This window comes from Neoarius graeffei, chromosome 16 (genome assembly GCF_027579695.1).
Source record: "Neoarius graeffei isolate fNeoGra1 chromosome 16, fNeoGra1.pri, whole genome shotgun sequence".
Classification (NCBI taxonomy): Eukaryota; Metazoa; Chordata; class Actinopteri; order Siluriformes; family Ariidae; genus Neoarius; species Neoarius graeffei.
Genome location: NC_083584.1, coordinates 39,578,490 through 39,592,065, shown reverse-complemented (window position 1 = coordinate 39,592,065; position 13,576 = coordinate 39,578,490). Strand labels below are relative to the sequence as shown.

The window sequence follows — 13,576 nt, the reverse complement described above, 5'->3', positions numbered from 1 at the left end:
TATGGCTGCTAGTACTACTGCCACTACAACCATACTGTTATTGCTGCTTTTACTACTGCTATTACTATACTACTATTAAATTACAGCAATATTCATTATCTACACTCACAAAATTGGACAGATGAAGACTGAAAAAGGTGGGGTTTTTTTTTTCTTTTTCTAATCTTCAATTGTCCAGTTTCAGTGAGTCTGTGCCCATGATAGCCTCAGATTCATGTTCTTAGCTGACATAAGTGGAGCCCAACGTGGACTTCTACTGTTGTAGCCCATCCACCTCAAGATTCAAGGTTTTGTGCATGCTGAGATGCTTTTCTGCTCATCACGGTTGTAAAGGGTGATTATATAAGTTACTATATCCTTCCTGTTAGTTTGAACCAATCTGTGCTGAGTTTCCCAAAAGCATCACAGCACAAAGATCATCGTTAAATGGTAGAGCGAGCAGCACAATGAACGCACTGTCTCCTAGTTAAGATGCTCTTAGCATTAAGAGGATTTTGGGAAACCCACCATATTTTCTTCTGACCTCTCATCAACAAGGTTTTTCAACCCACAGAACAGTCACTCTCTTAGCTTTCTTTTTTTTTTTTGCACCTTTCTGTGTAAACTCTAAAGACTTTTTTTGTTGTTGTTAAAATCCCAAAAGATCACCAATTTATGAATTATTTAAAACAGCCCTTCTGGTACCAATATCCATGCCATGATCAAAGTCACGGAGATCACACTTTTTCTTCATTCTGATGTTTGATGTGAACATTAACTGTATCTGCCTGTATCTGTATGGTTTTTTTTTCAATTGCACTGCTGTCACATGATTGGCTGATTAGATAACTACATGAATGTACAGGTGTTCCTTATAAAGTGGATGGTGAGTGTAGGGAGATAGTAAAATATATTTTGATGAGTAATAGAAGAAGAAGAAGCATTATAAATGTCATCATTACAACATGAATTGATTTGTACAATGTTGCTTCTGTTGCATAAATCATTGATAAGTCCATCGTATAAAAAGAGGTGAAAGAGTTAAAAAAAAAAAAAGCTAATGATACCATTAAAAGACTAAGGCCAATTTTAAGACGTGTAGTCTTAGGTTAGTCCCCATCGGGTCACATTGTTGTGTTCCACTTTTAAATCCACTGCTGACAATCCCATCTATCTCCCCATCTTCATAAAGCTGCTAAGTAGGCTAAGCAAAATGACTTGGGGCTCTTCCTGCCTGTGAATTGACCCTCAAAGTAATGGTGGAAGAAGTGCTGTAAGGAAGGAAGAAAATTAATTGTGGCCTGTGCCTTGTATGTTACATGTTCCTGCCATGATAAACGATAGAGAGGTTTAAACACACCTATTAATTGAAAAGCAATTCCAGGTGACGACCTCAGGAAGCTGGGTAAGATAATGCCAGTAGTGTGCAAAGTGTCATCAAGGTAAACGCTGGCTACTTTGAAGAATCTAAAATATGAAACATTTCGGTTTTTAATCCTTTTTGTTTGCCACATAATTCCATCTATGTTCCATGTGTTATTCCATAGTTTTGATGTCTTCACCATTGTTCTACAGTGTAGAAAATAGTCAAAATACAGAAAAACCTATGGATATAGTAGCAGTATCAGCAGTAGTATTATACCATATATACAGTGCCTTCCACAATTATTGTCGTCCCCCGTAAAGATTGGTAAAAAGAGTTAGAAAAAAATCCACCTTTTGGTGAAGTCGCTTCATCTCACACTGAAAAATGTACAATTTAAATGGGAAACATGCACAGGAAAAATGACTGAGCAATTTTTCCAGAGTTAAAAGTATTTTCCTCAAAAATAGTTAATTTTGCTCTCTTTTGAGTTTAGAGAGTTGGTTGTGGCTCTGAACTGAGCCAAATTGTACCAGAGTTATTTTCAAGAGACACTGAAAAGAGTCAGATACCACCACAATGAGTAAAATATTAACACTGAATTGAGGAAAATTGACTCTGGAAAAACCACTCTATCAAAAGAGTAACTTGTACTCTTTTTAGAGAGAGACTGAATGTTATCTGGCATAGAGTAAAATTTTCTTCAGTTTGAGTAAATTTTACACAGGCAGATTTCTTGTGTGCTTCATTAACATTGTGTTCAATATAATTTCCAGGGGTGCCAATAATAGTGGCACATGTGTTTTTGTTTAAAATAATTATTTCTTGATGAGGGATTTGTTTTTCTCTGAATAAACTGATTTCAATTAAAGATTGGTGTAAGACTTTGAGCGGGTGGGTGGAGCACAGAAGTACGGCAAGCCAGAACTGAGTTCCAAAAATCTCTTTATTTGCAGCTTTTCAGCATTACAATCTCCCAGTCACACAGACACGCGCGCGCACACATCTCGTCTGGTTGGGGAGAGAGCTCCCTTCCTCTGCGCTCTCTCTCCTTATACAGGGTGTGGTCACTGGGGAAGACACACAAACACAGGTTAATTGACATCAGGTGCAGTGATTCTGCCACTTACCTTCCCTGACTCCGCCCTCCGGTCACAGACCGATGCTTGAACACGCCCCCACTGCCACATACCCCCACCGCCCGACTCAGGCCGGGCAGCCGACTCCCCCCCCCGACGGGAGAGGAAGTCCGCCACGACCATCTGCGCCCCCGGCCTGTGGATCACCTTGAAGTTAAAGGGCTGGAGTGCCAGATACCAATGGGTGATCTGGCATCCTTCATGCGGTGGAGCCACTGGAGGGGTGCGTGGTCCGAACAGAGGGTGAAAGGGCGTCCCAGCAGGTAGTAGCAGAGGGCGAGGACCGCCCACTTGATAGCTAGGCACTCTTTCTCTATGGTGCTGTAGCGCCCCTCACGCACCGACAGCTTTCTGCTGATGTACAGCACGGGGTGATCCTCCCCCTCCACCTCCTGGGACAAAACAGCCCCCAGCCCTCTGTCCGACACGTCCGTCTGCAACATAAAGGGGAGGGAAAAGTCAGGGGAGTGTAACAGTGGCCCCCCACACAGTGCAGCCTTCAGTCTAAGTATGCGGCCACATTGGGGGCGGAGGACCCTGTCCATAAGCCGCTGGAACGTAGCGGGCGCCCCAAACAGCCTAAAAGGAAGTGTGACAAATTGGTGCAAGCCAAACAGTGTGGAAAAGGCCGTTTTTTTCTCGGGATAGTGGAGTCAAGGGGATCTGCCAGTAAGTCTTTGTCAAATCCAGTGTCGAATAAAAGCGAGCCATGCCTAGTCGATCCAGCAACTCGTCAATACGAGGCATTGGGTACGCATCGAATTTAGACACCGCATTGACTTTTCTATAGTCCACACAGAACCGGACCAACCCATTGGCCTTGAGAACCAAGACCACCGGGCTGCTCCAGTCACTGTGGGACTCCTCAACGATGCCCATTTCGAGCATGGCCTCGAGTTCTTCCCGAACCACCTTTTTCTTGTGTTCGGGCAGCCTGTAAGGGCGGCTGCGTACTACCACCCCCGGGGGTGTCTCAATGTGGTGTTCTGTGAGGTGGATGCAGCCGGGCAGGTGTGAGAACACGTCTGAAAATTCGGTCTGCAACTTGGACAACCTCCGTGAGTTGGGTCGGGGAGAGGTGGTCTCCACAGGGGACCGGAGAGGTAAGCGATGTCAATGTTCCCTTTTGAACCTCCGGCCCCAGCTCCGCCTTCTCCGGAACCAACGACACCAACGCCACGGGGACCTCCTTGTTCCAGAGTTTGAGCAGATTGAGGTGGTAAATCTGTAGTGCCCCACCCCTATCCGTTCGCCTCACCTCATAGTCAACGTCCCTGACTTGCCGTGTGACCTCAAAGGGTCCTTGCCACTTGGTGATCAATTTGGAGCTCGACGTGGGCAACAGTACAAGTACTTTATCTCCCGGTGCGAACTCCCTAAGGCACGTACCCCTGTCGTACAGGTGGATTTGCCGTTCTTGGGCCTGCCGCAAATTCTCCTGGGTTAGGTGTGTGAGTGTGTGGAGTTTTGCGCGCAGGTCGATAACGTATTGGATTTCATTTTTGCTTGGTGAAGGTCCCTCCTCCCAATTTTCCCGCAGTACATCTAGGATGCCGCGCGGCTTATGCCCATATAATAATTCGAATGGGGAGAACCCCGTGGAGGCTTGTGGGACCTCTTGCACTGCGAATAACGGGTTCGAGCCATTTATCCCAATTGTGTGCGTCCTCATGTACAAACTTTTTAATGATATTCTTGAGGGTGCGATTGAACCGTTCGACTAAACCGTCCGTTTGTGGGTGATAAACGCTGGTGCAGATCGGCTTAATTCCCAGTAACCCATACAGTTCGCGCAGTGTGGGTGACATAAACGAAGTGCCTTGATCAGTCAGAATCTCTTTGGGGATTCTGACTCAGGAGATGACGTGGAAGAGTGCTTCCACAATACTATGTGCTGAGATATTGCGAAGAGGCACTGCTTCCGGGTATCGCATTGCATAGTCCACCAGAACTAAAATAAAGTGATACCCTCGTGTTGACCGATCTAATGGCCTGACGAGATCCATCCCAATTCTTTTGAACGGGGTCTCGATTAATGGCAGAGGGCGCAAAGTCGCTTTTGGAATGGCCGCGGGATTTACTAACTGGCATTCGCGGCACGGCGTACACCACCTACGGACATCGCCGCGAATCCCTGGCCAATAGAACCGGGCCATTATTCGGGCTAGTGTCTTATCCTGCCCCAAGTGTCCAGCCATGGGATTAAAGTGAGCCGCCTGGAATACCAATTCCTGGCGGCTCTTTGGGATCAAAAGTTGTGTTATCGGCTCCTTAGTCTGAGTGTCCTGCGTGACTCGGTATAACCTATCCTTCAAAATGGAAAAATAGGGGAAGGACGGGGTGGCGTTTGGCTGGAGCATGTGACCATTGATTACTCTCACTTGGTCAAATGCATGCCGTAGAGTCTCGTCTCGCAACTGCTCTAATGGGAAATCCATGAGGGATTCCCTCAGAGAGGGAGGAGGAGCCTGCTGCTCCTCACTCTGACGCAGAGATGACATAGACGGCTCTGTAACAGCTGCTCCCGCCAATGCCACACTGGGACCTCCCCCTGCTGAACTACGGCAGGACCCACTCTTCACTAAATGAGTCATTAACTCCCGAAATCCCGGCCAATCAGTCCCCAAAATTATCGAGTGGGTAAGGCGAGGATTAACCGCCGCCTTTACACTAAATTTTTCCCCTCGAAATAGAATGTGGACCGACACTAAAGGGTAGTTGTGAACATCCCCGTGCACACACAACACCTTCACCAATTGTGCTCCCCCAATGCCTCGTCTTGCACCAGGCTTTGGTGGATTGAGGTCTGATTACAGCCGGAGTCCACCAAAGCCTGATACATATCCCCTTAGACACTCACCGGTATGCGATACACTCCGGCCCGATCGAGGGCGGTTCCTGGTGCGTCGGGGATCCAGACCACCGTGCCCACCTCCATTGCTGAGCACTGATGCTGGAGGTGCCCTGGCTCCCCGCAGTGCCAGCAAACCGGCCTGGGCTCTCTCTCTGCACCGGTGCTCTGGGGCTCACTCATCTGAGGGGGGGGAGAGACAGACATGGAAGTGGGAGGGCACCGCGGGTGCGGCAGGCTGGCTGGGGTGGAGCTGGCCCCCGCCTCCACGGTGGGGGAATGGGGCGAGGACGAGACACAGAAGGGGGGGGGAGAGAGAGAGAGAGAGAGGAGAAGAGGAGATCTGCGATCCTGCCGTTGGAACAGCCGCCAGATGATCCTTCGCCAACTCAATGGCCTGATCCAGCGACGCCGGGCGGTGGCACTGGACCCACTCCGCGGTCCCTTCGGGAAGTCAGGCGATGAACTGCTCCATTACCACCAAATCGATGATTCCCTCGGCGTCGTGGTTGTCAGCCCTCAGCCACCGCCGGCAGGCGTCCCGGAGTTGCTGACCAAACGCGAACAGCCGGCCAACCTCCTCTAGGCGTAGAGCGTGGAAGCGCTGGCGTTGTTGGTCTGGGGTGCGCCCCACACACTGGAGGACGGCCCGGCGCAGGTCTGCGTAGACCAGCCGGCTGTCGGCGGGGAGCTGTTGCACGGCCAGCTGCGCCTCGCCCGTTAGCAGGGGGAGGAGGCGCGCCGCGTGCTGTTCCACCGGCCAGCCCCAGGCCTCTGCTGCTTGCTCGAAGAGCGCTAGGAAGACCTCGGGGTCGTCGTGCGGGCCCATCTTCGTTAAGGTGAGGTGGGGAGGGCCCGTGGAGGTGGTGGACCCCACCGACGCGAGGAGGTGCCGGAACGCCTGATGATCTTCCTGTTGCGCCAGCACCAGGGCCTCGAACCTTTGCGCTTGCTCCTTTCGGAAGGCGACCAGCGCCTGGTGCTGGCTCTGTTGGGCCGTGGCGAGGGCGTGGATCAGGTCCGCGAAGGGGGAGGACTCCATGGGGCTGTTCTCATCTGTGCTCCTTTCCTGGGTTTCGGCACCACTGTAGGACTTTGAGCGGGTGGGTGGAGCACAGAAATATGGCAGGCCAGAACTGAGTTCCAAAAAACTCTTTATTTGCAGCTTTTCAGCATTACAATCTCCCAGTCACACAGACACGCACACACGCATCAGTCCTCTGGTTGGGGAGAGAGCTCCCTTTCTCTGCTCTCTCTCCTTATATAGGGCGCGGTCACTGGGGAAGACACACAAACACAGGTTAATTGACATCAGGTGCAGTGATTCTGTCACTTACCTTACCTGACTCCACCCTCTGGTCACAGACCGATGCTTGACCACGCCCCCGCTGCCACAATTGGATTTCTCTTTTTTTTTCCCAGAGTGAGATGAAGCGACTTCACCAAAAGGTGGATTTTTTTTTAACTCTTTCTACCAATCTTTACAAGGGGTGCCAATAATTGTGGAGAGCACTGTATATGTAGTGGGAAGTATACATCTAGTATATCTAGCAAAGACCTACAATGCAGTGAAGATTTCGTCAAATAAACGTAACGTTTTGTGATCCCTTTAGGTTTTTGCTCACGATCCTTTCTTTATTTATTTTGTGTTCCATGTTTCCAGTCTGGAAAAGCCTCACTATTAGAAAAATGTCACTGCTTTCAAACAGACAGGCAATCTGCTAGAAAAAGGCAAGCAGACATGACAATCCAAGCGCTGTTCAGCCACAATAAAATTGAATCGCAGTGGATGTTTGTGTCCAGTGACTGTGCTATTTTGAGTAGTTCATTGATGAGGATAGAATGAAATTGCTTCAGTCAGCACATCGGAGAAGCATTTTGTGCCCAACAAATGATGTCTTCCTGTGAAGAAAAATAAAGCTGCCCTTCTAAAAATAAATAAATAAATAAATAAATAAATAAAACTCGACTGCTTCTTATCAGATTGGCCTTTTCTGGAACCAAGTAACTGGTTGAACAAAATAGAAACAATACCTCACTGTAAGCAATACTGAAAATGTTCCTACTGTTTTTAAAAAATAAATAATAAATTCACTTTCATAAAATATTTATGCTATGGGTATTTAATTTATCTATGAATAAATATAAGGTTTTGTTCTGTTTTTTTTTTTTATATTTGTTTCTTTTAGATCAGCAGTAACCATATATATATATATATATATATATATATATATATATATATATATATATATATATATATAAATTGAACAGTAATTAATTGGTGTATATTGTGCATTATACTGTAACTAAACCATAACAGTGTGAAGTGTTGTTCCCTGAATAGATATGCACTAAGTGACAGGTAATTAGTTAGACTTGCACTGGGGATTTTGCCAGATCATTTATTCACACACACATTAGGATGCAGACATGGCAAACTCTGGAGATTAAATCCTGCAACGATGGTGCCTTCGAGACTAATGATGGCGGCAGGGCCTTCTCTCATCCAAGTTTTCTGTCCCCAGATCTTTTGTAGTGCTTGATGTATTTCTCTAACAGCCAAGAGGTTTGTGTATGTATCACACTCCCTCCAGCTCCCACTAGCTCACTCAGCTTCCCCCAGTCCCCCAGCTCCATGCTGACTTCTCACTCAGTCACTTCCACTAATCATACACACACCTCCTGTGACCTCGCACTGGCTTGTTACAGCAGCAAATTGAAATGGGACTGCTATAGTGTTCTTTCCCTGTGCATGTTAATTACAGAGAGAGTCTGGGTGAAAGTCAGTCAGTTTCAGTTGAATAAATGTGAACAGTCACTGCTCAAGTAACAACAAAAGGTCCAACACTGGAAGAGGATGAGAGACAGGTAGGAAATCACTTGTGACATATGAGGGAAAGAACTGTAGAGCCAGAAAAGTGTATCAGTTTTCCTCCCGTAGGGTTTATGACCCATTCTCAGATCATGCACTGTGCTCTCTTCTCTGCCTCATCTGAGTAAAGATGCGGACTTTTTTTTTTTTTTCCCCTGATGCAAAGAAATTTATACAGTTTTTTTTTTTTCGGTTGCAGACAACATCACATGTCACAAAAGAATTCTTTGGTTGTGAGTTGAGATCAGCAGTTCTGTTAGGTGGGGATCATGAAAAGACGAAGTATGTAGAATGTGACAATGCTCAGACCATAATAATTCCTTGTTGTAAATGGTTGTCACTTTAGGTCATTTAAGAAGTCCCGCCCCTTTAAGAATCTTACCACTTTGATTGGTCAAAAATGTCTGAAACTTTCCTCGGAGACACTAAACCAAAATTGATGAGCTTTGTGTTACACTCAGAACGTTGAATCAAGTTCAGCTTGAGTCAACACTCTGCTCCGATATCACTAGCATAATGATAGCGGTGTCGAGCGTGCTGCTGCCGAACTGTAGCAAACGACAGAAAATTTGTTGCTTCTGCCGGCATAACCGCTGATCAGTGTGATCCCTACCTTCGTGTCAATTTTTTTTAAATATTAAACACAAAGCAAAATGTGATCACAGCTACAGTATGACACTTCTCAAAAAGTCAGCAGTAGGAGGAAGGCATAGGATAACATGAAGGTCACAGGATAGTTACAAATACACTAGTGGCATAACAAACAAAACGTGATCTGGACAGAAAAAAAATCCCTTTTACTTCAAGCAAACTTTGTTTTATACAATTCTTTTTTTTTGCACGAGCCCAGATCACAATAAAGGATGATATAAACAGAACATCCATCCATCCATTATCTGTAGCCGCGTATTCTGTACAGGGTCACAGGCAAGCTGGAGCCTATCCCAGCTGACTACGGGCGAAAGGTGGGGTACACCCTGGACAAGTCGCCAGGTCATCGCAGGGCTGACACAGAGACAAACAACCATTCACACCTACGGTCAATTTAGAGTCACCAGTTAACCTAACCTGCATGTCTTTGGACTGTGGGGGAAACCGGAGCACCCAGAGGAAACCCACGCGGACAACATGCAAACTCCGCACAGAAAGGCCTTCGCCGGCCACAGGGCTCGAACCCTGGACCTTCTTGCTGTGAGGCGACAGTGCTAACCACTACACCACCGTGCCGCCATAAACAGAACTTTTTTTTTTAAATCACAGGTGTGGGCGGCACGGTGGTGTAGTGGTTAGCGCTGTCGCCTCACAGCAAGAAGGTCCGGGTTCGAGCCCCGTGGCCGGCGAGGGCCTTTCTGTGCGGAGTTTGCATGTTCTCCCCGTGTCCGCGTGGGTTTCCTCCGGGTGCTCCGGTTTCCCCCACAGTCCAAAGACATGCAGGTTAGGTTAACTGGTGACTCTAAATTGACCGTAGGTGTGAATGTGAGTGTGAATGGTTGTCTGTGTCTATGTGTCAGCCCTGTGATGACTTGGCGACTTGTCCAGGGTGTACCCCGCCTTTCGCCCGTAGTCAGCTGGGATAGGCTCCAGCTTGCCTGCGACCCTGTAGAAGGATAAAGCGGCTAGAGATAATGAGATGAGATGAGATCACAGGTGTATTGTTAGTGGATCTTCATCATATATAGAGGATATTACATGGTTGCGCGAAGATATGAAGTTTATCTTCAAGTGGTGAACATATTCACGAGTGATTGAAGCAAACAAGTGAAGATATTTTCAACACGAGAAGATAAACTTCATATCTTCACATCACAGTGTAATGTTATAAAATAAATATGCAAGTTAATCAAAAGAATTTTAATTTTGAACCTGTTTGCCATTTTGACAATGTGTGTTTAGTCAGCGGGAAAACACTGGGAGTGACATCAGAGTGAAATATCGGGAATTATTATACATACAGGACACTTTTTTTGATGGAATAAAAACGTATTCTATTCCCTTCGACTCGTTCAATATCATGCTAGCTGAATGGAATATATCTGATATACCGCTCAAAGCGGTGGCACGGTGGTGTAGTGGTTAGCGCTGTCGCCTCACAGCAAGAAGGTCCGGGTTCGAGCCCCGTGGCCGGCGAGGGCCTTTCTGTGTGGAGTTTGCATGTTCTCCCCGTGTCCGCGTGGGTTTCCTCCGGGTGCTCCGGTTTCCCCCACAGTCCAAAGACATGCAGGTTAGGTTAACTGGTGACTCTAAATTGACCGTAGGTGTGAATGTGAGTGTGAATGGTTGTGTGTGTCTATGTGTCAGCCCTGTGATGACCTGGCGACTTGTCCAGGGTGTACCCCGCCTTTCGCCCGTAGTCAGCTGGGATAGGCTCCAGCTTGCCTGCGACCCTGTAGAACAGGATAAAGCGGATACAGATAATGAGATGAGATGAGGTACCGCTCAAAGCCAGCCAATGTTATTTAAATGTCACTCAGTACCGTGATGTATTTCATATGAAAAATGAGTTTTTCAACATGAGAAGATAAACTTCATATCTTCAAGCCAACGTGTGATTTTCTTTTTATTATATAGACACATTCACAGACAAAAAGTACCCAAATTTATCAAAACAATTCATCGAATTTTTGTCACGAGTGGCATATAGAGATTTATATCGATATAAATACGAGTAATGTGTTTCCCAGTAAAACACTCGCATCCATATAATATGGAGATTAAATAATAATAATAATAATAATAATAATATACAACTGGCTTAAGAGAAACAGAAACACTACATTTTTTTACACTTATTATTTGCAGGCTTATTTTATCCCATATGATTTTTTTTTGTCTTTCTTTCTTGAAAGATCCTAAAGTGGCTTAAAAAGACCACCACCATAAGTTTTGTACTCATCTTTTTGAACTGTATGTTTATTACCACAGAACTACGTGCATTTCATCTGCACTTCTTTTAAGTGACAGTCTGAATTACAGAACAACTTTATTTATCACATGTACACTTAAGCACAGTGAAATTCCTCTCTGCATTTAACCCATCTGAAGCAGTGAACACACACATGCACACAAGTGAGCAATGAGCACACACACATATCCAGAGCAGCTATGCTACAGCACCCGGGGAGCAGTTGGGGGTTAGATGCCTTGCTCAAGCGCACCTCAGCTCAAGGTCGCCCCATGTTAACCTAACCACATGTCTTTGGACTGTGGGGGAAACCGGAGCACCCGGAGGAAACCCACGCAGACACAGGGAGAACATGCAAACTCCACACAGAAAGGCCTCCATCAGCCACTGGGCTCAAACCCAGAACATTCTTGCTGTGAGGCGACAGCGCTAACCACTACACCACCGTTATCCGTATTCTATTGAGCAGTTTGCTCAGAGCGTTACCTACATAGTCTTCTATGCACAACTCTAAACAAAATCTGTTTTCCCCGGCTAAATACATGTGAGCTGAAGTACAATGACCAAAAAAAAAATTGGCTCACTAAAAATTCACATAATCATTGTAGGCTGGTTTTTGGAGTGGAGAATGTAATTTACTAAATGGAGGCTCTAACAGAGGTGATTTATTCAAAATATGAGACTGGTAATATCATCATAACATGGCAGTGTAGAGGGAAATGATGCAGGGTTATTAAATAAATCAGCTTGGCCGTGAGGCTTTATGTGCCTCCCACTCTCTTGTTATGATGTGTGATGTGATGGGTAGTGATATATCTGTTTTGCTGTTTGATTGAGTCTATTTTTCACCGTTGTTGCTAGATTCACCTACTCCAGCGTGATGTTGAATTTCTAACTAACGAAGCAAACCCAGGAAGTCGATTTTAGTTTTCAGATTCACCCTTATTGTACATTTGTCTTGTCCAAACCAATCAGTCAGCAAAAGTCTCGTATAAGGTCTCATTACAAGCTTTTACAATCACAAAATGTCCATGTGGTGTAGTTATGAGCTCAAGTGTAGCTCTGCAAGATGAAATATGACACATGTAATGACAGAGTAGTTTGAATATCTTAATATTACAATGTTAGCTGGCATTTCGATCCCTGCGATATTACATTCTTCCACCAATGTTCCGTGTTTTTGTTTCTTGTGCCTAGCTGAGTGCGGCTCATCTGTCTTCAACAATGAAGGGATTCTCTTGTCACCAAATTACCCCATGAACTACGACAGCAATCACGAGTGCATCTACAGTATCCAAGTACAGGCTGGGAAAGGAATAAACATCTCGGCCAGAACCTTTCATCTGGCCCAGGGAGACATCTTGAAGGTAATTCCATTTTCTCTGCATTGTTCTTGCCCAGGAAAGCCATTTAGAGGAGTATTCTCTGTAGTCATGACATTATCATACAGAATGCGTCAGTGTGTAATGATTGTCTTCTAAATCCCAGAAACTGCCTTTACATTTTTATTGTGTGTACCCCACAATTAACCCGTAGGTGCTAAAGAAGACAACTGGACTTGCCTGAAATCCTTGAAGACGTTTGACCTCTCATCCGAAAGGATTCTTCAGTTCTGTCTGACTAGTGGGGAGTTCCAGGTATTTATCCTCTAGTGAACCAAAAGCAACCATAAGGCAAGTCGTTGAGATCACACGGGTCGTTGACCCCCTCAGCCATCCTGTAGGGTGTTAAGGTCACTGAAGGCCAGGAGTGAGCGGTGTTAGCAGTTCCCTTCTCAAGACTCACTGTTTTAATAAAATGGCCCTTTTCCACTACCCTTTTTCAGCTCACTTCAGCTCGCTTCAGCCCGACACGGCTCACGTTTCGACTACCTCAGAGCAGCACGACTCAGCTCGCTTCAGCCCTGCTTAGCACCCAAAACTCGCACGGTTTTGGAGTCGGGCTGAAGCGAGCCAAACCGAGCCGAGTGGGGCTAGGGGCGTGAGGAGACACTCCCCTGTGCACTGATTGGTGAGGAGGAGTGTCCTCACATGCCCACACACGCCCCGCGAGCACGCTGGGATCTGTAAACACCGTAAACCCGGAAGAAGAATAATTACGAATTACGAGAATTTCTGAAGCCTTAGGCGCCTCGCCTCATCTATACGCTCTTGCCAGTATCTGTTGGCGTTGTCGGTGACAGCAGGCCACAGCACCAAGACCAGCAACACTAACGACTCCATGTCCTCCATGTTTATTGTTTACTATCCGGGTCGCGAGACTACCGCTTAAAAGGTCACTGATGTCACTGTTTGCGCTGCCTAACGACATCATGTGACGTCCACCCACTTTCGCTAACTCCACCCAATGTGTCCACCCACTTCCAACTAGCACGGTTCAGCGCGGTTGTAGTTGAAATGCAACTCCAACAGCCCCACTCAGCTCGACTCAGCCCAACTCAGCCGCGTTGGTAGTGGAAAAGCGGCAAAAA

The 13,576-nt window shown here is 46.3% G+C and overlaps 1 protein-coding gene across 1 annotated transcript in view; it reads left to right on the top strand.

Annotated features, from left to right (window-relative positions):
• Positions 1–13,576, top strand: part of csmd3b (CUB and Sushi multiple domains 3b) — an 898,971-nt gene that overhangs the window by 606,663 nt on the left and 278,732 nt on the right. The window contains 1 exon segment of the mRNA XM_060942250.1: positions 12,304–12,473. Within this exon segment, the coding sequence (XP_060798233.1) occupies positions 12,304–12,473 (170 nt within the window).